The sequence below is a fragment of the Bombina bombina genome, chromosome 6 (genome assembly GCF_027579735.1).
Source record: "Bombina bombina isolate aBomBom1 chromosome 6, aBomBom1.pri, whole genome shotgun sequence".
Lineage (NCBI taxonomy): Eukaryota > Metazoa > Chordata > Amphibia > Anura > Bombinatoridae > Bombina > Bombina bombina.
The window spans coordinates 157339388-157366300 of record NC_069504.1 but is presented as its reverse complement, the minus strand read 5'-3'; the positions used below and the strand labels follow the sequence as shown (position 1 = coordinate 157366300).

The following is a 26913-nucleotide window of genomic DNA, read 5'->3' as shown; positions in this document are numbered from 1 at the left end:
GTGTGAATGGTTCAAATATTAATTTTGTATGATTATTAAATTACGATTTTAATACATGTATGTGTATATATGTATATATACATGTGTATTTATGTGACATACATATATACACAAATAAACACATATATACACACACACACATATACAGTATATATACACTTTGGAGCACTTTCCTCAAGTATATTTAAACATGAAAAAAAAATCATGAATTTTTATATTTTTAAATATGTTTAACTGTGTTTTAATGCAATTTTTTTACATTCCAATATGTTTCACTTAGAAGACAATGTTCTTTGTATTTCTAAATATATATACTTGTATATATTCATATAGATATATAAATATAAATATATATTTAAAAAGAAAAATAATGTTTTCTTCTGTGTGAAGAACATTGGAATGAAAATATGTATAACTACTTTCTGCATTAGTGCATAGTAACATAGTAACATAGTAGATGAGGTTGAAAAAAGACCAAAGTCCATCGAGTTCAACCTATACAAATCTAAAATATATACAAAAAGCTCCAGTTAAGCTTAAATAATCCCACTAAAAGGTGACCCATTTAATACTAGTTATCATATCCATGAATTTTGTTTAAAGACAGAAATATATCCAAATAATTTTTAAATGTATCTAGGGTATTGGCATTCACTACCTCCTTTGGTAATGAGTTCCACAATTTTATTGCTCTTACAGTGAAAACACGTTTCCGTTGCAGGAGATTAAATCTCCTTTTCTCCAACCTTAAATTGTGACCTCTGGTCACAAACAATTTTCTTGGAATAAACAGAGCTTCTGCCATCTCTGTATATGGGCCTTGAATATATTTATATAAAGTAATCATGTCAACTCTTAAGCACCATTTTTCTAATGAAAACAGACCCAGTTTGGCTAGCCTCTCCTCCTAGGTTAAATTCTCCAATCCCCTTATTAGCTTTGTGGCCCTTCTCTGAACTTTTTCTAGTTCTGCAATATCTTTTTTTGAGATTCGTCCCCAAAACTGCACTCCATACTCAAGGTGAGGTCTTACCAGGGCTTTATATAGTGACAGAATTATGCTTTCCTCCCTTGAGTCAATGCCTCTTTTAATACATGCTAGTATCTTATTAGCTTTTGAAGCTGCTGCCCTGCATTGTGCACCCATCTTTAGCTTGTTATCTATTACTACCCCCAAATCCCTTTCCTCCTGTGTTTGGCTAAGTCTTGTCCCATTTAAATAATACGTTGCCTGCTTATTTTTACTTCCAAATGTAGAACCTTGTATTTTCCCGTATTAAATCTCATTTTCCATTAACCTGCCCATACTTCTAATTTTTGCAGGTCCCTTTGTAACGAAAGTTCATCCTGCTCTTACCTAATGACCTTACTTAACTTAGTATCATCTTCAAAAATAAAGATGTCGCTATTTAATCCTAGCTCCATGTCATTTATAAAAATATTAAAAAGAATAGGGCCCAGCACTGATCCCTGGGGTACTCCACTGATTACCTTTGCCCAATCTGAGTATGATCCATTTACTACTACTCGTTGCTCCCTATCTTTTATCCAGTTATTTATCCACAAACTAACATTTTCAGCTATTCCCAGTCCCTTAATTTTGTGCACTAATCTCTCATGTGGCACTGTATCAAACGCCTTTGCAAAATCTAAGTATATCACATCAACTGATTCCCCTTTATCTATATTTTTACTTACTTCCTCATAGAATCTAATTAGATTAGTTTGACATGATCTAGTTCTCATCAAACCATGCTGATTAGAACTTCTAATCTTGTTTACACGAATATGCTCATCAATATAATCCCTTATAATCCCTTCAAATATCTTCCCCACTATTGATGTCAGACTAACTGGTCTATAGCTCCCTGGATCATCCCTACTTCCCTTTTTGAAGAGTGGCACCACATCAGCTTTACGCAGTTGGTCTAAGTGTTAGTTTTTTGTTTGTTTTTTGTTAACAGTGTGCACCATTGAAGTCTATGGGGAGAACAAGTTAACGCAGTTGTAATATCAGAAGTCTTGAAGTTAGCACCCGGTCCCAGTTTTAATCTCAAGCTTTTTACTTTCTGTTTGTTACCTGCCCATGTTAAATGTTATACCCGCCTATGTTATGCTTCAAGAGCAGTTAGCGTGCAAATGAAAAAACCCATTAGCACACCACTTGTAACTTGGCCCTATGTCTTTAAAGTTATATTCACGTGTAGACCAGGTGGATTTGCATAGTAAAACTTTTTTTATAAAAAAAAAAAACCTTAAGAAACCACAGTTAATGAACTAAATAGTTTTTCATTAAGTTTTACAGTCTGTGTTACAGTTTCACTAAATCAACTACACTAGCATATTTTCAATTTATTTGATCTATGTTGTTTATTGTGTATGTATAGATCCATTATTTAAAGGGACACTGAACCCAAATGTTTTCTTCAATGATTCAGATAGAGCATGAAATTTTAAGCAACTTTCTAATTTACTCCAATTATCAAATTTTCTTCATTCTCTTGGTATCTTTATTTGAAAAGCAAGAATGTAAGTTTAGATGCCTGCCCATTTTTTATGAACAACCTGGGTTATTCTTGCTGATTGGTAGATAAATTCACCCACCAATAAACAAGTGCTGCCCAGGGTCTGAACCAAAAATTGTCTGGCTCCTTAGCTTAGATGCCTTTTTTTTTTCAAATAAAGATAGCAAGAGAATGAAGAAAATTTGATAATAGGAGTACATTAGAAAGTTGCTTAAAATTGCATGCTCTATCTGAATCACAAAAGAAAAAATATGGGTTCAGTGTCCCTTTAAGTTTGTGCTTTTTTATTATACAATACTAAAATTAAAATACATTGATTAGTTTACCTTAGTCATTTTTACACAACTGGCCTCATAGCCACAGTGTTTAATCTAAATAATTCTAATCTTTAGAAGCGTTAGGTAATATATATGGCAACTTGCTGAAAACAAAATATATTATATATAAAAAATATATTATAAATCCAATATAAAGAGTGGCAATTATTAATTTTCACAAACAAATGACTTTCACTAGAACATATCTAAAATAAATGATTTCTTTCAGAAATGCTAAATGTAATAATATACTTGTAATAAGTATATGTTAATACATTAACACTGAATTTTTGTTTATAGTTTTAAAAGATGTTTGATTTTCATTCAATGTGCTATTTATAATGTTGTTTAGTCCCAACTACATTGTTTTTTCTGTATTGAGGCCTAGTTTTTTGAAATTTCAAGAGATCTCAAGTAAAATATATAAATTACTTGGAAACTTAGACGCAAGGGGTATAAAAACAGGATAAAATAATGAGTCTATTTGGAGGTATTTTTCTTAAGCTGCAATAGTTTTGTAGATATGGTTCTAACGAAACTGAAAAAAACTAATTTATTTTTATTTTATCTATCCATATGGGATATTACAAGAAAGCCCCCTTAAAAAAAGGTATATGAATAAGTGCACTGAATAAGAAAGCGCATAATTATGGTGAAACCAACACTGAGCTAAAATGCCAAACTTGCATGTTTTATTTAAGAACAGAAACTAGGAAAAAATTCTTTGTCCTTAAAGGGATAGTCTAGTCAAAATTCAACTTTCATGATTCAGACAGAGCATGCCATTTTAAGTAACTTTCTAATTTACTCCTATTGTCAAATTTTCTTTGCTCTCTTGCTATCTTTATTTAAATGTTAGCAAAGCAGCCGGCCCATTTTTGGTTCAGCACCTGGGTAGCGCTTGCTGATTGGTGGCTACATTTAGACACCAATCAAAAAGTGCTACCAAAAATGGTCCGGCTCCTATGCTTGCATTCTTGCTTTTTCAAATAAAGATAGCAAGAGAATGAAGAAAAATTGATAATAGGCTGCTCTAATTTTGACTAGACTATTACTTTAAGCAGTTAATTATGCATACAGAAAAGCATTTGCAGCGCACTTTCAGCATTAAAGCGGCATTCAACTCCAGCATTAAAGCGGCATTCACTATGTGAAAAAAGGAAGAAATTTTATCGCACAATATTCTCAGCTCATTAGAGTAAGTTATTTGTGAGCAGTTATCCATTAGCTTCTCTTTTAACTGTCATCTGTATGGTGGGGAAAAACCTCAATCATTATTATCTGTGGTGAATTTATTTTCCTTTATTGTGATGTCATAAAATGTCACAAGACTCATGCAATATATCATAGTAAAATATTACATTGTGGTTACAAATATTCTGGCTATGTATTATCTGCATGCTGGTTCAGCAAGACTAATCCACATAAGTCTCCAATCTACATTCACTGCCCATTCTGCCACTCCCTACACTTGGTCCCCTTCCCTTTTAAAATAAACTTCAATATATTAACCCTAACCTTATAAAGCAGTCAACAACCTCACTCCCAGCTATATTTCCTCACTCATCTCCAAATACTCCCCAACCCGCCCTTTTCACTCAACCTCTGACTAACGTCTCCAAACTTCTATTATTTCTTATTCCCTTTCTCGCACCCAATACTACTCACATGCTGCTCCTGTCCTCTGGAAAACTCTACCCTGCTCCATCAGACTGTTTCAAACCTTGCATAGATTCAGACACGCTTTGTAAAACCAACCTTTTCAGGAAGGGTTACCAAATCTCCTGTAACTGCTTTTCATTTTAACCAAAACAGTGTATAATATGTATGGGTGCATTGCCTTGACTCGCTGCTGAAACTAATATCCATTTAACAGTCTACTTTACGTTTCTGCACTTTCAACTTGTAGGGGTCAATTTATTATTTGCTGAATTGGGCCAATTTACCCTGTTTCCGTGCGAGCCTTTAGGCTCGCCGGAAACAGGAGTTAAAAAAGCAGCGGTCTATAGACTGCTTTTTCTTAACTCATACGCCACCTCTTAGGCTGCGTACAGCAATCCGCCCGATCCTATACACCCCCTGCTAGCGGCCGATTGGCCACAAATCTGCAGGGGGCGGTATTTCACAAGCAGTTCACTAGAACTGCTTGTGCAATGCTGAATACGGACAGCGTATGCTACAGCGTATCATGTCCGCCAGACTTTAATAAATTGACACCGTAGACTGTAATCTCTTTGGAGCAGGATCCTTCTCCTCTTGTATTAACTAGTTTTTAATCTATTAATAATGTATTTGTATCTTACCACACATTTTTGTCATTGTATAGGCCTAGTTTTGTACCAAGCACTATACAAATAAATAATAATAATATAATATTAATAAAAATATAATAATAAAAAATAATAATAATAATAATAATAATAATAATAATAAAAAAAAAGAACTACAACAATAAATAACATTTTATATTCTACTATTCAATTGCTTATTTTTGTTAGAAAATATTGAATGTATAGTTATGTACTTGGTCTTATGGAACTAATGTTAAATGGTTAACCATAGAATTAATCATTTAGTTAAAAAAAGAAAAACTTTCAGACTATTGTTTTTTTTAGTATCCATTAAAGTTTTGAAAACCTCTTTGAATTGATAGAACAATGGCTAATAAAATTACTATCATATTTATATTGTGTCTTACAGGAAGAGAGGACTCCTTTCTGAGTAAGTCAAAATTGGGTGAGGGCCACAGAGATATTTATCTCGTGCACATGGTATTACCTCTTACCTTTTGTGGAAACTACATTTCAGTGTTTGAAAATATTGGCCTTATGCTGCAAGCTTATTTTCTAGGACTGAAAAGTGACTTTACAACACAGAGAAGTGATTACTTCCATAAGAATCAGTACAATGTTTTCCCATTAAAGGGATAGTAAACACCAAAAATGTTATGATAATCCCTTTATTTACCATTCCCCAGTTTTGCATAACCAACACTGTTATAGAAATATACTTTTTACTTCTGTAATTACTGTGTATGTAAGCTTCTGTAGACTGCCTCCTTATCTCAGATCTTTTGATAGACTTGCATTTCAGGCAATTAGTGAAAACTCTTAAAAATAACTTCATGTGCGTGAGCACAATGTTATTTATATATAACACATGAACTAACACCCTCTAGCTGTGGAAAACTGTCAACTGCATTCAGATAAGAGGCAATGTTCAAGGGCTTCAAAATTAGCATATGAGCCTACTTAGGTTTCGCTTTCAACTAAGAATACCAAGAGAACAAAGCAAATTTGATGATAAGAAAGTTGTTTAAAATTAGATGCCCTATCTGAATCAATATAGTTTAATTTGGACTTTACTATCCCTTTAATTATCTGCACTAAATGATAAACTGATGTGTTTTTTCACTACAGTTGCAAGTGTTAAAAAATACAAACTTCCCATTTCTTAAATGAAGATGTTGTTTAAATTAAACAATATTGCAACATAAATAGCTTTGCTGTTTATCTCAGCATCTGAATATTACAAAATTAAACAATTAATCTTTCCAGGTACAACACTCACCTTAGTGAATTTATCATCATAAATAAGGTTACAAAATCTGTAGCCTGTGTGAATAATTAATTAAACATTAATGAGACCTTTATGTATTATGTACATGAGATGCCACCTTTGATTTCTTGCCAACTACAAATCTCAGGCTTTGACAATCGAGCCCTGGCAGTATGAACATAGCCCTTTATACTTTCAAGCATGAACATCTGAGAAGAACCATTAGTTGTGTAATAATAACAGTCATTGTTTAAGAGCTTCTGTTAATCCTATGAGTCCAAGGTTGAGAGTTAAGGTGTTATATAAATAATTGTTACATATGTACGTTTTATGTAGGATGTCATTATGTGAATAAGGTAAGGGACATCTGATTAAGAAAACATATTACAGCTGTTTCACTGAGGTTGTGTATGTGGGATGTATAAACATCTTCAAAAAATAAGAAATGGTTATTTATTTGTTAATGGAAATTTGTAGTAGAATGTTATATTCTATTTACTAAATTAAATTGACTGACATATCTCTAAGAGAAAAGGCAATGATAACCTATGCAATTTTATGAATGTTGAACTTGTGCCAAATGAGAGAATTTCTGTATTTAATTCAGCTATCAGATAAATTACCACAAGATTACTGAAGAGCACAAGCAGGAAAATGATCTAAACTACAGCTTTCCCACTATTTATATTTACTATACAATACTATTCCATAAAGAGTGAAAAAATAAACTTTAAAGGGATAGTAAAGTCATAATTAGATATTCATGATTTAGACAAAACAAAAAATTTCAAACAGCTTTCCAACTTACTTCTATTATTTAATTTGTTTCCTTCTCTTGTTATTCATTGCTGAAAGGTTATTTAGGTAAGCTCAGGAGCAGCAAATGTTCTAGTTGCTGAATGGTGGCTGCATATACATACCGATTGTCATTGGCTCACCCATGTAATCAGTTAGAAGCCAGTAGTGCATTGCTGCTCCTTCAACAAAGGATAACAAGATAATGAAGCAAACTTGATAATAGAAGTAAAGCGGAAAGCTGTTTAAAATCGTATGTTCTGCCTAAATTATGAAATAAATGTTTGTGTTTCTTGTCCCTTTAAGGGTGAATAAAGAAACTTAACATCTGTATTTGTAGAAACTGCCAGAGCATTTCTCAGTTGTCTTATGAAGGTCATCAACCAGGACTACCTTGTGATTTTCAAGGTTGATAGGAACCTAAAACTTCAACCCTGATAAGTACCCCAACTCCTGCCCTTAACCAATGGAAATGAGAAGGTGGAGGAGTGCAGACTAAGCAAGACCCCTTGTAATGTAGTGTTTAGTGTTAAACATAGCACCTTCTGTAAAAACCATAGGTTTTGAGACGACTCAAAGACAGTGCTTTAAACAGTTGTTTAGAACAGTGTTTTTCAACCAGTGTGCCGCGGCACCCTAGTGTGCCGTGAGAGATCCTCAGGTATGCCGTGGCAAACTGACAGGCTCAAAAAAAAAAAAAGAATGATGGGCTTCCGGTTCCTTTAGCCTCGCAGCCGCCCACCAGTAACACACACAGAGTGCTTCACTTGACTTCACTGTGGCTTTAGTTTATTGTTAGTGTGGTGACTGACATGTTGGCCAGTAGCTCTGTCCACTTCTTTACCACAAATGACAGTGGTGTGGGTTAAGGCGCAAGCTGAAGCACAGAGCGGTGAAGTGCCGGTGCAGCTGTAAAATACGCACATGCACTGTCTGTGACATGATCATCATGTGGTACAGTGGGAGGGAGTGGGACTTACCCCCAAAAGTTACTGTGAGCTAGCTAGGCAAGGTGCAGGTAGGTGTACAGTATACCTTGGTTGGGACCTGCAGATTTGTACACGTCATTCAATGCCCTTCAGTGCGCTGCAGCAGTAGGCCGGGCGGGACATTGCAGCCATGTGTCTGTCGTGTCAAATGCAGAAGCATCACCAGGCTGTCTGTGCGTGTGATGAAGGACTGAAGAGGCTGGGCTAGCGGTCGCAGACCTCCTGACCTGGACTGTGTGGAGAAGGTAAGGTATTAACCCCTTTCAGTTTTTGTAGGGTAACGACTTCCAATTTTCCCAGCAGTCTTAACCCTTAACTAAACCACACAGGGGTTAAACAAACACATAGGTAAAATCCTGCTTTGTGCTGCAAATCACTGAAGTTTCTAAGCAGGACACATTCAGTGACCCACTCAGGAGCAGCTCTGGTTGAGTCTGACTCAACAGCTGTAAAGTGTCATGGCCAAGAAGGACTTGCAATAATAAAGTAAGAAGCCAGTGGCAGATGTAGGGAGGCGTAGGGACTGCACCCACACTTATTACTGCAGGTCTCCCATATGTCAGAGATGGCAGCTGTAATGAATTTGCAGGGTAATATTTCACCAGTGTTCTCCTCAGAGCAAGTAGAGTGTTACATGGGGAGATGATAAATATAAAAAGATATAAAGGTACAATTAGTAGTAGGACATGGGGTTTCCCCACATGTACCCCCTGCACAGCTGATATTTGTTTTGCACCAGGGATCATTAACTTGTAATTAGATGAATAAAATAAACATTTATAGAGCCAGGAGTGGAGAGGCATCATGCCATAGAACTGCCCCCCTAATTCTTGCTGCCCTAGGCCTGCACCTACATATAATAATATCTGGCTAATAAAGTATTTCTGACTTGTCTACATGGGAAGGAGAGAACTAAGTGTGGCAGTCTCTTATTCTTCTGTAGCAAAGCATTACTGTCTATTAAGTAACCAACACTCTCAGAGGCACAGAGGGAGTGACTGATATTATTAAAGCTCCCTGATCCCTATGTGCATTTGTAACCTGAGTATAAAGTGTGTAGTGTGTGCGTTGTGTGGCTGCATGTATGTGAATGCTGTGTACTGTGTGTGCATTGTGTGGCTGCATGTATGTGAATGCTGTGTACTGTGTATGTTGTGTGGCTGCATGTATGTGAATGTTGTGTACTGTGTGTGCGTTGTGTGGCTGCATGTATGTGAATGCTGTGTACTGTGTATGTTGTGTGGCTGCATGTATGTGAATGTTGTGTACTGTGTGTGCGTTGTGTGGCTGCATGTATGTGAATGCTGTGTACTGTGTATGTTGTGTGGCTGCATGTATGTGAATGTTGTGTACTGTGTGTGCGTTGTGTGGCTGCATGTATGTGAATGCTGTGTACTGTGTATGTTGTGTGGCTGCATGTATGTGAATGCTGTGTACTGTGTGTGCGTTGTGTGGCTGCATGTATGTGAATGCTGTGTACTGTGTGTGCGTTGTGTGGCTGCATGTATGTGAATGCTGTGTACTGTGTATGTTGTGTGGCTGCATGTATGTGAATGTTGTGTACTATGTGTGCATTGTGTGGCTGCATGTATGTGAATGCTGTGTACTGTGTATGTTGTGTGGCTGCATGTATGTGAATGCTGTGTACTGTGTATGTTGTGTGGCTGCATGTATGTGAATGCTGTGTACTGTGTGTGCGTTGTGTGGCTGCATGTATGTGAATGCTGTGTACTGTGTGTGTGTTGTGTGGCTGCATGTATGTGAATGCTGTGTACTGTGTGTGTGTTGTGTGGCTGCATGTATGTGAATGCTGTGTACTGTGTGTGCATTGTGTGGCTGCATGTATGTGAATGCTGTGTACTGTGTATGTTGTGTGGCTGCATGTATGTGAATGTTGTGTACTGTGTGTGCGTTGTGTGGCTGCATGTATGTGAATGCTGTGTACTGTGTATGTTGTGTGGCTGCATGTATGTGAATGTTGTGTACTGTGTGTGCGTTGTGTGGCTGCATGTATGTGAATGCTGTGTACTGTGTATGTTGTGTGGCTGCATGTATGTGAATGCTGTGTACTGTGTGTGCGTTGTGTGGCTGCATGTATGTGAATGCTGTGTACTGTGTGTGCGTTGTGTGGCTGCATGTATGTGAATGCTGTGTACTGTGTGTATGTTGTGTGGCTGCATGTATTTGAATGCTGTGTACTGTGTGTGCGTTGTGTGGCTGCATGTATGTCAATGCTGTGTACTGTGTATGTTGTGTGGCTGCATGTATGTGAATGCTGTGTACTGTGTGTGCGTTGTGTGGCTGCATGTATGTGAATGCTATGTACTGTGTGTGCGTTGTGTGGCTGCATGTATGTGAATGCTGTGTACTGTGTGCATTGTGTGGCTGCATGTATGTGAATGCTGTGTACTGTGTGCGTTGTGTGGCTGCATGTATGTGAATGCTGTGTACTGTTTGTGCGTTGTGTGGCTGCATGTATGTGAATGCTATGTACTGTGTGTGCGTTGTGTGGCTGCATGTATGTGAATGCTGTGTACTGTGTGTGTGTTGTGTGGCTGCATGTATGTGAATGCTGTGTACTGTGTGTATGTTGTGTGGCTGCATGTATGTGAATGCTGTGTACTGTGTGTGCGTTGTGTGGCTGCATGTATGTGAATGCTGTGTACTGTGTGTGCGTTGTGTGACTGCATGTATGTGAATGTTGTGTACTGTGTGTGCGTTGTGTGGCTGCATGTATGTGAATGCTGTGTACTGTGTGTATGTTGTGTGGCTGCATGTATGTGAATGCTGTGTACTGTGTGTGCATTGTGTGACTGCATGTATGTGAATGTTGTGTACTGTGTGTGCGTTGTGTGGCTGCATGTATGTGAATGCTGTGTACTGTGTGTATGTTGTGTGGCTGCATGTATGTGAATGCTGTGTACTGTGTGTATGTTGTGTGGCTGCATGTATGTGAATGCTGTGTACTGTGTGTGCGTTGTGTGGCTGCATGTATGTGAATGCTGTGTACTGTGTGTGCGTTGTGTGGCTGCATGTATGTGAATGCTGTGTACTGTGTGTGCGTTGTGTGGCTGCATGTATGTGAATGCTGTGTACTCTGTGCATGTTGTGTGGCTGCATGTATGTGAATGCTGTGTACTGTAAGTGCGTTGTGTGGCTGCATTTATGTGAATGCTGTGTACTGTGTGTATGTTATGTGGCTGCATGTATGTGAATGCTGTGTACTGTGTGTGCGTTGTGTGGCTGCATGTATGTGAATGCTGTGTACTGTGTGTATGTTGTGTGACTGCATGTATGTGAATGCTGTGTACTGTGTGTATGTTGTGTGGCTGCATGTATGTGAATGCTGTGTACTGTGTGTATGTTGTGTGGCTGCATGTATGTGAATGCTGTGTACTGTGTGTATGTTGTGTGGCTGCATGTATGTGAATGCTGTGTACTCTGTGCATGTTGTGTGGCTGCATGTATATGAATGCTGTGTACTGTGTGTGCGTTGTGTGGCTGAATTTATGTGAATGCTGTGTACTGTGTGTATGTTATGTGGCTGCATGTATGTGAATGCTGTGTACTGTGTGTATGTTATGTGGCTGCATGTATGTGAATGCTGTGTACTGTGTGTATGTTGTGTGGCTGCATGTATGTGAATGCTGTGTACTGTGTGTATGTTGTGTGGCTGCATGTATGTGAATGCTGTGTACTGTGTGTATGTTGTGTGGCTGCATGTATGTGAATGCTGTGTACTGTGTGTATGTTGTGTGGCTGCATGTATGTGAATGCTGTCTACTTTCATTTTTGTTTTTTGCACTTGTTGCTGTTTTGTTGTTGATGCATGTTGTTGTTCTCAGTGATATTTTGATGGTTATTATTGTGCCTCTAGCTTTGGCAATACAGTTATAGTGACTGTCATGCATGCTAATAAAGCTTAATTTAATTGAATCGCTACAATGTGTGATTAATTACAATTTTGGGATTGTGGTGTGCCACAGGATTTTTTAATGTAAAAATATGTGCCACGGCAAAAAAAAGGTTTAAATTCACTGGTTTAGAAAGCATAAAATGACAGACTAGATTATCACTACTGATGTATTTGTCTTTAAAAAATCCAAGAATTATTTAAAAAATTAGCAAAAGCGCTTAAGGAATAAAAAGTCCAATAAAGTCCAACATTCAGTATGATCCTAATGAAATTTAAGTCTAAAAGTCAGATTAATCCTAATAAAAATGATAGCGATGATTTTTTATTAGGATTAATCTGACTTTTTTATTAGGATTAATCTGATTTTTGGACTTAAATTTCATTAGGATCATACTGAATGTTGGACTCAATTGGACTTTTTATTCCTTAAGCACTTTTGCTATTTTTTTATTCATAACGCTGGTATACTGATATATTTTTTAATTTTATTTTTTATTCTTATGAGATCTCATACTTTTTAATGTATTTAGGTGTGCCGGCACGCAATACTTAGTTGGCTACATGCCACATTGTAACATCGTTTCACCATTGTCATATATAGGCAGTGTCATTGTCTCAACTATAAATATTGTCTGTTTATATCAAGGTATCATTTTTATAGATAGGGTGCTTGCATTGCTTATATCAGTCTCCCGTTGATATAATTCATATCCCATCCAGATATAATATAGACATTATTATCGTTCACATTAGGATCTCATTTAGTTTGTATCTTTTTACATATAACAACACTCATTTCAGCACCCATTGATAAACTATTATCACAGTGTTTTTGTAATTATACACATATTCAGATTCAGATATTTCCACTACAATACAATAGTTAATTAATGAGTTTATCACTTTGATACATTTGTATTTTTATTTATTTATTTGTTTGGTCAAAACACCTAACCCCTTGTTTCTCACACATTTCACACTTAACACCACTATTACTTCTTAACATTTAAGAATATTATAATTTTTCACTGTATTCTGTCTTTTAGTAATTACTGGTTTGGGATTATATTTATTTTATATTTGATTTCATATGGTTAAACATTTTTGGTAGAACTTGCCCGTTTATCAGGCCATTCCTAGCTATCAATATCTAGGGTGGTTCCTTACTCAATTTACTTATCCGGGCTATACATAGATTATATATCATACATTTTGAATTCTAGTCAGACTGTTATATTCTGACCCTATATCCACTGTTATAGGATCCTCATCTTTGTACACATAATTTCTATTGTCATTTTTAACCCTTCATCATTTTAGGAGACCATTCTCCATAAATAAATAAGACTTTTTAATGTAATTGGTTTTTATTTTGGGTTTATTTGTTCAACCGTTGAGCACTGGTTCTTCTAACCCAACTCTGTAAAGGGGATCATAAGGTTATCCACTGCTACTTAACCTGTGAATACTTTAGCCTTTGGCGCTCCTATACTTTTCATATTTGCCAATATTCTAAGATTCTGTTAGGGAGTCTTTTATAGTGTAGCTTGTATTCTAACCGGGCGCTAGTTACTGAATGCAAATTTTATTTAGATAATAGAAGTAAATTCGAAGGTTGCTTTTTCTGAATCATAAAAGAAAAAAATTGAGTTTCATGTCACTTTAAACTTTACTATTAATAACAAAAGTCTATGCAATATGTATAACTGCATTATAACGAGGGCCTTAATATTTGGCAACCTAATAGTATGGCCAAAATAAACTTAAAGGGATACTAAACCCAAATTTTTTCTTTCATGATTCAGATAGAGCATGCAATTTTAAGCAGCTTTCTAATTTATTCCTATTATAATTTTTTTCTTTGTTCTCTTGCTATCTTTATTTGAAAAGGCAGGAATGAAAGCTTTGGAGTAGGCCTATTTTTTGTTCAGTACCCTGGATAGGGCTTGCTGATTGGTGCCTGCATTTAGCCATCCAATCAGCAAGCGCAACCCAGGTTCTCAACCTAATATGGGCTGGCTCTAAAGCTTTTATTCCTGCTTTTTCAAATAAAGATAGCAAGAGAACGAAGAATAATTGATAATAGAAGTCAATAAGAAAGCTGCTTAAAATTGCATGCTCTCTGAATCGTGAAAGAAATTGGGGTTAGTATCCCTTTAAAATAAATGTAAAACATGGTTATAGCCAATTAATTGTAGAGGTTTCATTAGAATATTACGGTCAATAAAAGGGCAGTACAGTTTTGGCCAGCGTATTCACTGAGGTTTGCTTGTCAGGACTGATGAAGGGACCTCAGTGTCCTGAAAGCTTGCGATTGTATCCACTTTAAGTTAGCTATTAAAGGCATCACTTGTAGATCACTTTTTGTTATTTTCTTACTAAAGGATTTTTACCTTCTTTGAATATCAAGGCCAAACAGGTATTATGAACAATATTTATCATCACAAGGCATACAAAATCACCTATCAGTAGTTAAATTATTGAGTTTGTCCAGACATCATTTTCTCAGAGAAGGTTCAATCTAATTTGCAATTAAATAGCATAATAATAGATGTTAGGAAACTGTATAAGAAATTCAATTTATTTGAAAACCCTTGTTTCGTTATATATGGATAATGATTTGTTTTGATACTTATTTTTTTTTTTATTCCTTAATGTGTGTGTGAATATATAAATATACAGTATATATATATATATATATATATATATATATATATATATTTATAATTATTCATTGATTGATTTATTTGCAAATACATCCATGACATCATTCAGATTAAGTAGAAGTACAGTTTAAAAATATATTAAATTTGTCATAGATTAACGCTTCCTTGTGTAAGATGGTAGGTTGCTTCCTCTAGAGTAATTTGAGAACAGTATAATAATAGTATTTGATAAAGTTGATAATATTAGCAGAAGATAAAATCAGATAATAAACCACCACAAGGAATCTTGCTATTCCGTACGATAATAACCAAAAGCTTTATAGAAACACTTCTAGTCCTTTCATCGTTCATGGCCCAGACCAAATAATAATCACCAAATATGTGAATGGTGTGACATTAATCTTCACTTGCTACTTTGTTGCTATATTTATTTGTTTTTCTATATTTATATGGAACCTTTCATATTGTAAATTAAATCAAACCAAAACTGAAGTTCTTTGATTTTGGATCCCTTAGAGGACTATAGAATATCTGAAACAATTATATCCCTTTCAGTGGAATTCAAATTGCATAATACATTTACCTCCTCCCTAGCATTCTGGCGCCTGCAAATAGTTTTCTTCTCTTGGGCACTTTATTCTGTTATTTGGACCACTAAAGTCCTTTGATTACATCTTGGATGGGTTGTATGGCAACATTTAAAATGAAGACTTCACCTCATGGTTATACTAGTTTAGATGTTTCCTGTTAATTCTACAATGTCATATTTTATTTAAATTTCAGTTTTACTTTTAAAATTATTTTTGAAGTAGGATTACGTCAGGTGAACTGTAGAGTTTAAAATGTCTAGATATAAAAAATGTGCAAGTGACTAAACTGAAATAATAAAAATATAATTCAAAGGGATCCAAGGCTGTCTGAAATCTCTCGATAAATATTCCCCATGTTATACTTTTCCTATCTAAGCTGGCAAAGTTGAATGCCCAGGGATCATTTTATGAAATGAAGCTGCTGGTGCAGCTTTAGTGTCTGACTGATGCAGGCTTGTGTGAGCAGGCCTGAAATACTAGTTAAGTAGCAGTGGCTTAAGATCTCCACCACCTCAAGTGTGGCTGATTTAAATCATCCTGATCAGGTCTGACTGGGCTGATGAACAAGTAAAGCTCTTGCTCAATTGGTTGCGTCAGAACATGGGGCGCATCTGCGTAAGCAATTGCTTGTGAAATGGACATGGATCCCAGACAAATAGTGCCCTTAAAAAAAAATTCCACCTTCAGTTTCAGGAAGTAACAGAGAAAAGAGGTTATGAATCTCACAAAGATATTATTTGTGTATAACTGATGATCTACAAATCACTTTTTTCTTATTTACATAATAATTATTTTAGTAAATTTAGTTTAATGTATTAAACACTGTCCTTCTGAATGTTTTAACACTTCTGTACTTAAGATGCCTTTTCTTCTGCTGTCATTGCATCTAACTTTCACATTTTAGTAGCATAAATACTCAAAATATGGATAAAAAGCCAACATATGAAATGCAAAAAAAAAAAAAAAAGACAAACAAACAGCAATATAAAATAATGATAGTGGTTACTGCCAAGTAAATGTTTTTAATACTTTAAAGATCACTTTTGTGATAAATCTTATTGGTAATTTGACCCTAAAGGAAATAGTGGTAGGTGTTTACTTTCTGGTAAATTTAGTTAATTTTGCTAGTTGCTAAATATTAAATCATTGCAATGGTATATACTTACTGATTTTCTTTATTCAAATGTTTATTCAAATGTTGAGTAGTATTTTTATCTAATAATCTAGTCAAGGTTTAATTGATAGACATATTAGAACAAAAAGGATTTAGGTTTTCCATGCATTCTCCTTTGCAAATGATGAGTGCTATCTGAGTTGCTTACGTAACTCTGACATGTTTTCATCTATTTAATTGCATATACAGAATTGTATATATATTCTATAATATTTATTGTGTTTTAACATTTATTAATGATTGTGAGTACTATCTTGAATAATGTATTACATTTGAAAACACTCGTACATGCGAGATGTACAGTCTCTGCCATCTCTGAGGTGGTGGATTAAAATTTCACAAAATAGGCTTGCTCTGGGTGATTGACAGGCCCTTCTCTTACGTGATTGGTTGAGTGTGTAATGATACATCCAGGCAGCAGACCCTGTATGTTCAAGGCAAAGCCATGCAGATAGGTTCTGAAGCTGAGAACCTTGTCCGCAAGGCCCTTAGTACATGAGTCCCTAAGGATAAAAGTTATATAATGTATTTTTATTGCATTACTGATATAAGAAAATTGAATATTCACAACAGTAAAGTGAAGAGTAATAGATGTCACAAAATCTTTCTTAAAGGGCCACTGTAAGTAAACATTTTCTATGCCTTTTTACTAACTAACTACCCCAAATACGCTTTTTATCAATAGCATTTCATTAACATATCTCTACAGTATATCAGAAATCTTGTCTGCAAATTTAATTGTTTTCCAAACCCACTCCGTCGGTATGTTTTGCTCTGTACCAATCCGTAAGTATTTTGAACACTCAGTGCTGAAAATAGTGGGCAGGATAACGTGACATCGGCGAATAAAAGATATAACTTTTAGAACGTTATGAAACTTCGTTTTGGAGAAAATATAGGTCAGTAGGTTTTAATTAATGTTTATTAACTTTAATATGTTAGTTGTTTAGCTTAAAAATTATAACAGAAAGTAATCCTTTAACACTTAATTGAGATTTTTTTGCAGGCATGTTGGAAAAATGCTTCCACTGAACTCTGAAACAAAGTACTTCATTTCTTCTATGCCCCTTTAATGTCAGCCAAATGGTAACATTTAATTCAGAGAAACATCTATCCAATATATGTGACTCTGGTGACAATATTGACTTCTTTTGGCCCTATAATGTCAGCCAGTTGGTTACATTTTATTCAAATAAATGTAGGTATATGTTACTCTGACAATAATTAAACCTTAAAATCACAAAAAAAATCATACTAAAGAGAAACGCATTTATAGGACATCAAAAGAAGTTTTTAAACAATTTTGGTGCAAAAAAATGTTTGTTTAGAAAGATAGATAATGCCTCTACTACCTATTTCCCAGCTTTACACAACAAACATTATTATATTGCTATGCTTTATAATGTTTAAACCTCTTACTTTCTGCCCGTTTCTAAACCACTACAGACAGCCTCTTATCACATACTTTTTTATTAGCTTTTCACAGCAAGACACTGCTAATTCTTGTGTGCCATACAGATAACATTGTGCTCACTCACATGGAGTTGTGCAGGAACCAGAACTAATTGGTTAAAATGCAAGTCTGTAAATGGCCCTGAGATAAGGGGGCTGTCTGCAGAGGCTTAGGGGTAAAAACTTTATAAATATAACCATGTTGGTTGTGTAAAACTGGGGAATGGGTAATAAAGGGATTATCTATCTTTTTAAACAATAAAAATGTTGGAGTAGATTGTCCCTTGAAAGGGATAGAAAAGTCATAACTGAAATGTGCATGGGTATTCAAACACCATACCTTCTCAGAGAGCTAGCAGTGGCTTGTATGAAACACAGATGCAATACACACCACCCCCAACTGAGCATGGTGGTGTTTGATATGTCACTCAGCGTAAGCACTGAGAGTGGAAAATTAATTTTTGGGTCTTCTTTTGAGCATAGACTATGTATTGGCATGCTTTGTTTAATGTTACTTCTATGCACACAGTATAAGACCACATAATGTTTTCACGTGTTTATTGCAGTAATGGAGTATAATAGACATATACAGAATATAAATTAAGGGTGTCACATGCATTTCAAAAGCATCAATAGGGTAACAAAGAAAAAAGAAATTAGCGCATAGGTTGCATTTCCCTCAGATGTTTTCTCAGACAATAGATCAGCACTTGGGAGTAGTTGTAATAATGAGAATTAGAGAGTGGAATTCTTTTAAATATATGTTTAGTGGGTAAATAAAACTTCCAGTGTCTTAATTAGATTTGGTATTTGGAATAACCACAATATAGTAATTTTAATTGATAGTAGCTACGTTTTATTGGGAGGGTAATTACAAGCCTAAACAAATTGAAAAAACAAAAACATATATAAATAAATAAAATATTTTCTTTGTTTTTACATCATTCCCACCCCCCAAAGAAAAAGTTAATTTTGTTGTGCATTTATGTAATTTTCTATTTGTTTGAGGAGCTATATGCTTTTCTATTTACATTAATGCAAATGAAGAAACCTTCCTTTTTGGTGCAGAAATAAATATTAATTAGGAAGTAATGACAATTTTGTTTTTTCTTCTTACCTGTGCATTTTTTGAAATGATTGTTCCTTTTTCCATGGGACCCCAACTTACATCCAAAATTTTCCTCCCAAAATTCTGCAAACCATACATTTCTTCGATTATTGGCTAATGATCGGCTTCTAAAATACCTATCAAACCCTATTAAATAAAAAATACAAATTAAGCATTAATATAAAGGTTTCTATAGAAAAATGGAAGATTACATATAAATAACAGATTATTTAAGTTATCTATTTATGCAAAAGACATTTACATTGTTTTCTGACATTGGAGGTCCGGATAATCATTTATATTTTCTTATTCTCTCTGTGTGATCTCAGCATGAAAAAAATGTTAAACCCTATACATTTCTTTTGTAATGTTGATGAAAAGCTTTTAGGGCAAAAAGGCACCTTTCAAGGAATTAGATTTTAAGTGGATTATTTGTTATAAGTTTTGCCATTACTACTTAATTTGTAGATACTTTTCTAAAGGAGAAAGGTTTGTTTTGTGAAAGCTTACAAGTCATTTATTTAACTCAAGTTAGCCAGAGCACAAGGATTCCTTTGTGTAGTTCAACTGGGCCCATTCATAGAGAAGCAAAATACTTAGGGAAGCAGGCAGGCTTCTTCAATTGAAATTTTCCAGCCAGTATATTCAAATGCCCCTACTTTCTGTCTACTTTGTCATGACCACTTCAGCTTACTGGTCTGCAAATTAACCAGATAGAGTTAGAAAAATTAGTTGACGGTGCAGCAAGGAAAAATAGGGGTATGTCTGCATAAACATGAAAAGATCATAAAATATAGTGAAAATGCATATTCTGCAAATGCATAATAAACTGACAATGCAATCCTTTAAATTCTCTGTCTCCTGTACCATGTGACAGCCATCAACCAATCACAGATTCATATACATATATACAGTATATGAGAACAACAACAAATAATGCGTGCACACAAATTGAAGGATTATCCACAGGTGCTAGCAGTCATATACTAATGTTACAAAAGTTAAAGAGAAGGATGCCCACAATATAAATGAGTATCAAAGAATGACAAGGCAGCACACAAAAAATCCTGAATCAAAAAAGTTTTATTTAAACCTCTTCACAAACCCTCAAAAGGACACCCAAAACAACCCTAAGTGAAAAATAACAACAAACAAATACTAGAATATTAAGAGCCACTAAATACAATCCTTTAATTCTCCAAATGCCGTTGATTGTAAAGCTTCGTTTGAGCACATAAGTGTACCAGACACGCTCAAACAGTTCCAAAGATATTTAAACAGCAGCAACAGTTCATATAGATAATATCAAAATTCCAAGCTGATAGTTGCAATTCAAACTTGAAGATACAAAGTTGCATTTAAAATCCAAATGCTTAAATCGAACAGGAGAGAATCAATACTGCTGCCTCAGTCCTTGAGAGCCCTTAGTGTTAATATATGCTCCCAGTATTAGATCAACAGGCAGATCACCGTTAGGTGTAGGAAGGTAAGTATCCATTGTAGTCAAATTTCCCCAAAGGGATCTCACCGCTTAACCTGTGTAGACACCTGCGGCCATACTTTACAGCAATACTTTGCCTGGCATTCTGTCCTCGATTGAAGTTCAGAGACATGCCTCCCAGGTGCATTCAGCCATGGTGCTCACAGTCTTTATTTTGTAGGTGGAGAGACCAAAGAGAGGCAGAGCACCATGGTTAAATGCAGTATCTGAAGCATCAGCAATTGTGTGTTCGATTACAGGCTCAAGATAGCCAGAAACACAAAAATGCCCTCTAAAACTCATCAGTCCATTCTTGTTCTGAGAAATGAAGGCTATTCCATGCAACAAAATTGCCAAGGATCTTGTACAATGCTGTGTACTACTCCCTTCAAAGAACAGAGCAAACTGGCTCTAACCAGAATAGAAAGAGGAGTGGGATGTCCAGGTGCACAACTGAGAAAGAGGACAAATACACCTGGGTGTCTAGTTTTAGAAACAGAAGCCTCACAGGCCCTCACCTGGTAACTTCATTAAATAGTACATACAAAACAACAATCTCAATGCCAAAAGTGTATAGGTGACTCTGGGATACTGGCCTTCTAGACAGAGTTGCAAAGGAAAAGCAACATCTCAGTTTGGCCAATAAAAAAAAAAAAAAGATTACGATGGTCAAAGGAGCACAGACACTGGACAGAGAAAGATTGAAAAAAAGTGTTATGGACAGATAAATCTAAGTTTGAAATGTTTGGATCACAAAGAAGAATATTTGTGAGACCAAATGAAAAGATGTGGGTGCTTGATGCCATCTGTCAAGCATGGTGGAGGCAATGTGATGGTCTGGGGTGCATTGGTGGTGTTAACTTTAGGAGAATTATACAGGGTTAAAGGGACATTAAAGAAGGAATGACATCACTCCATTTTGCAACGCCATGTACCCTGTAGACAGCGCTTGATTGGAGCCTTTTTCCTCTTACAACAGGATAATGACCAAAAGCACAGCTCCAAACTATGCAAGAACTATTTAGGGATAAAGTAGTCAGCTTGTATTCTATCTTTAATGGAATAGCCAGCACAGTAAACAGATCTACACATTAAGCCAATACAACTTGTGGGAGGTGCTTCAGGAAGCATGGGGGTAACTCTCTTCAGATTACTAAATAAAGTCAGGAGTGACTGACTGAAAGTATGCACATGTGGTAGCACTTCTATATATCACTTGGACTATTACCTACTATAGGGGGTGTGATAAAAATGCTTCAGATAAAACATAACTTTTATTGAAGGTAATTTAAAAGTTGTGTGAAGTTAAAAACACAAATATGATTCTGTGAAACTGTTGTCTTTAAACAATTAATTAATTTGTTAAGAAATTAGTATCTGATCTGAACTTAGATTAGATTGTATTGCCAGTTTATATTCTTAAAGGGACACTGAACCCAAATATTTTCTTTTCTGATTCAGATAGAGCATGCAATTTTAAGCAACTTTCTAATTTACTCCTATTATCAATTTTTCTTAGTTCACTTGTTATCTTTATTTGAAAAAGAAGGCATCTAAGCTTCTTTTTTTGGTTTAGTACTCTGGACAGCAAGAACAAGCTAGGTTGTTCACCAAAAATGGGCCGGCATCTAAACTTATATTCTTGCATTTCAAATAAAGATACCAAGAGAATGAAGAAAATGTGATAATAGGAGTAAATTAGAAAGTTGCTTAAAATGGCATGCTCTATCTAAATCACAAAATAAAAAATTTGGGTTCAGTGTCCCTTTAAGGATATGTTAAGAATGGCTATATCTCTTTAAGTCAGTGGGTGGGATTAGGTTAGCAGCACAAGGGATTCCTGTGTAGTAGAATACTTATTTGCTGCAACAAGTGACTGAATCCCTTTAAGTTTGTCTGTTATTACTTATCAGCACAATATTAAACTATAAATATAGTCTAACAGCAATTATTTAGCTTGTAAACCCCTGGTATATATTGGTTTTTTTTTTGTGTGCAGATTTGGTTTATATCTCTAATTTGGAGGTGCTTATACATATTGTTTAATTTTTGCAGGAAACAATTAATAGCAAGATGGAGGTAGAATATATAAAAAAACAAACACTTGTGAGATATAAATATACACATCTTACAAGCACCTCCAAATTAGAGGTATAAACCAAATCTGCGCTCAAAAAAACCAACGTCTAGATTACGAGTTTTGTCGGTAAAGTGATCTTTGAGCAAATTTAGCTCCACTTCAACCCTCAATACTAGCGTTGCTTACAGTAGCGGTAAGCTGGAAAAACAAGCTCGTGCACGATTTCCCCATAGGAAACAATGGGGCTGAGCTGTCTGAAAAAAAAACTAACACCTGCAAAAAAGCAGCGTTCATCTCCTACGCAGCCCCATTGTTTCCTATGGGAAAATAGTTTCTAAGTCTACACCTAACACCCTAACATGAACCCGAGTCTAAACACCCCTAATCTTACACTTATTAACCCCTAATATGCCGCCCCCGCTATCGCTGACACCTGCATTCTACTATTAACCACTAATCTGCCTCTCCGGACACCGCTGCCACCTACATTATCCATATGAACCCCTAATCTGCTGCCCACAACCTCGCCGACACCTATATTAAATTTATTAACTCCTAATCTGCCCCCCCAACATCGCCGCCACCTACCTACACTTATTAACCCCTAATTTGCCGACCGGACATCGCCGCCACTATAATAAATGTATTAACCCCTAAACCACCGCACTCCCGCCTCGCAAACACTATAATAAATTTTATTAACCCCTAATCTGCCCTCCCTAACATCGCCGCAACCTACCTACAATTATTAACCCCTAATCTCCCGCCCCCAACGTCGCCGCTACTATAATAAAGTTATTAACCCCTAAACCTAAGTCTAACCCTAACCCCCCCCAAGTTAAATATAATTTAGATTAAACTAAATACATTTACTATAATTAAAAAAATTATTCCTATTTAAAACTAAATACTTACCTATAAAATAAACCATAAGATAGATACAATATAACTAATAGTTACATTGTAGCTATTTTATGATTTATTTTTATTTTACAGGCAACTTTGTATTTATTTTAACTAGGTACAATAGCTAGTAAATAGTTAATAACTATTTAATAGCTACCTAGTTAAAATAATTACAAAATTACCTGTAAAATAAATCCTAACCTAAGTTACAAATACACCTAACACTACACTATCAATAAATTAATTAAAAAAATAGAATACAATTATCTAAAATAAAATACAATTAAATAAACTAAACTATATTACAAAAAAAACAAAACACTAAATTACAAAAAATAAAAAAATATTACAAGAATTTTAATCTAATTTCACCTAATCTAAGCCCCCTATTAAAATAAAAAGCCCCCCCAAAATTCCCTACCATATACTAAATTACAAAAGTAATCAGCTCTATTACCAGCCCTTAAAAGGGCTTTTTGCAGGGCATTGCCCCAAAGTAATCAGCTCTTTTACCTGTAAAATAAAAGAAATACAATACCCCCCAACATTACAACCCACCACCCACACACCCCTACTCTAAAACCCAACCGATCCCCCCTTAAAAAAAACTAACACTACCCCATTGAAGATCACCCTACCTTGAGCCGTGTTCATCCACCTGGGCACTGATGGGCCAGAATAGGACAGCCGGAGCGGCAGAAGTCTTCATCCGATCGGGGCAGAAGAGGTCCTCCATCCAGCAGAAGTCTTCATCCGATCGGGGCAGAAGAGGTCCTCCATCCAGCAGAAGTCTTCATCCAAGCAGCATCTTCTATCTTCAGCCTTCCGGTGATGAGCGGCTCCATCTTGAAGACCTCCGGCACGGAGCCTCCTTCCAGCATGACGGACTAACTAAATGACGTCATCCCGGATGGCGTCCCTCGAATTCCGATTGGCTGATAGGATTCTATCAGCCAATCAGAATTAAGGTAGGAAAAATCCGATTGGCTGATGTAATCAGCCAATGGGATTGAAGTTCAATCTGATTGGCTCATTGGATCAGCCAATAGAATGGACCTTGCATTCTATTGGCTGATGCAATGAGCCAATCAGATTGAACTTCAATCTGATTGGCTGATTACATCAGCCAATCGGATTTTTCCTACCTTAATTCTGATTGGCTGATAGAATCCTATCAGCCAATTGGAATTCGAGGGACACCATCTTAGATGACATCATTTAAAGGAACCGTCATTCGTTGTTAGTCCGTCATGCTGGAAGGAGGCTCCGCGCCAGAGGTCTTCAAGATGGAGCCGCTCATCGCCGGAAGGATGAAGATAGAAGATGCCGCTTGGATGGTAGGGAGATCTTCAATGGGGTAGTGTTAGGTTTTTTAAGGGGGGATCGGGTGGGTTTTAGAGTAGGGGTGTGTGGGTGGTGGGTTGTAATGTTGGGGGGGTATTGTATTTCTTTTATTTTACAGGTAAAAGAGCTGATTACTTTGGGGCAATGCCCAGCAAAAAGCCCTTTTAAGGGCTGGTAATAGAGCTGATTACTTTTGTAATTTAGTTTAGGGTAGGGAATTTTATTTTTTTGGGGGGCTTTTTTATTTTAATAGGGGGCTTAGATTAGGTTTAATTAGATTAAAATTCTTGTAATATTTTTTTATTTTTTGTAATATAGCGTTTGTTTTTTGTAATATAGTTTAGTTTATTTAATTGTATTTTATTTTAGATAATTGTATTTAATTTATTTAATTAATTTATTGATAGTGTAGTGTTAGGTGTATTTGTAACTTAGGTTAGGATTTATTTTACAGGTAATTTTGTAATTATTTTAACTAGGTAGCTATTAAATAGTTATTAACTATTTACTAGCTATTGTATCTAGTTAAAATAAATACAAAGTTGCCTGTAAAATAAAAATAAATCCTAAAATAGCTATAATGTAACTATTAGTTATATTGTATCTATCTTATGGTTTATTTTATAGGTAAGAATTTAGTTTTAAATAGGAATAATTTATTTAATTATAGTAAATTTATTTTGTTTAATTTAAATTATATTTAACTTAGGGGGGGTTAGGGTTAGACTTAGGTTTAGGGGTTAATAACTTTATTATAGTAGCGGCGACGTTGGGGGCGTGAGATTAGGGGTTAATAATTGTAGGTAGGTTGCGGCGATGTTAGGGAGGGCAGATTAGGGGTTAATAAAATTTATTATAGTGTTTGCAAGGCGGGAGTGTGGCGGTTTAGGGGTTAATACATTTATTATAGTGGCGGTGATGTCTGGTCGGCAGATTAGGGGTTAATAAGTGTAGGTAGGTGGCTGCAACATTGGGAGGGCAGATTAGGGGTTAATAAATGTAATATAGGTGTCGGCGATGTTAGGGTCAGCAGATTAGGGGTTCATAGCTATAATGTAGGTTGGGGCGGTGTCCGGTCGGCAGATTCGGGGTTAAATAATTTTATTATAGTGTTTGCGATGTGGGGGGGAGCTCGGTTTAGGGGTTCATAGGTAGTTTATGGGTGTTAGTGTACTTTGTAGCACTGTAGTTAAGAGCTTTATGTTCCGGCGTTAGCCCATAAAACTCTTAACTACTGACTTTTAAATGCGGTTGGAGTCTTGGAGGTAGAGGCTCTACCGCTCACTTTCTCCAAGACTCGTAATACCAGCGTTAGGCAAATCCCATTAAAAAGATAGGGGATTTGCGGTAGCCTCGAGTCGCGGAAGAAAAGTGAGCGGTGAGCCTCTACCTGACAGACTCATAATACCAGCGTTAGGTAAAAAGCACCGTTGGGACCTCTAAACGCTGCTTTTTAAGGCTAACGCAAAACTCGTAATCTAGGCGCAAGGGTTTACAATCTAAATAATTGCTGTTAGACTATGGGCTCCATGTACTAAGCAGTCAGCGAGCTACCCGCAACAAATCTCACGTCAAAACTCGCAAACTGATATGTACAAAGTCGTCAACTATGTTCAAACTCGCATCTTTAAAATTGCGAGCGTACTTATCCGCCAAACCTCGCTACCTCTCCATTTTTCACTGTAATTAGACACATTTGACCACCAACTCGCCAAAAACGAATGTACTAAAAAATCTATTTGTCCGCTCGCTACAATTTCCGCTCCCACCTCGTTATTTTTGCCTCGCCACCTTTTAGGTGGCGGGCAAGGTACAAAACAATAGGAAAGTCAATCTAGACGCCAGTCTAGACATATATAAAAGGCAATAATATCAGCATTGTACAGCATAACTGGCGTCTAATTTGTCTCTCATTTCCATGTACATAAATTGCGCCAAATTTGTCGACTGTAATTAAAGAGTAATCTATATTTTAAATTTGTATTGTATAGTTGTCAATCTTTATAATTATTT

The 26913-nt window shown here is 35.8% G+C and overlaps 1 protein-coding gene across 1 annotated transcript in view; it reads right to left on the bottom strand.

The window, feature by feature from the left end:
• The window catches only part of GRM8 (glutamate metabotropic receptor 8), a 2175877-nt gene that overhangs the window by 1140446 nt on the left and 1008518 nt on the right, over nt 1-26913 (bottom strand). Inside the window, exon 8 of the mRNA XM_053719190.1 lies at nt 19100-19237. Within this exon, the coding sequence (XP_053575165.1) occupies nt 19100-19237 (138 nt within the window). The remainder of the gene's footprint in view (nt 1-19099; nt 19238-26913) is intronic.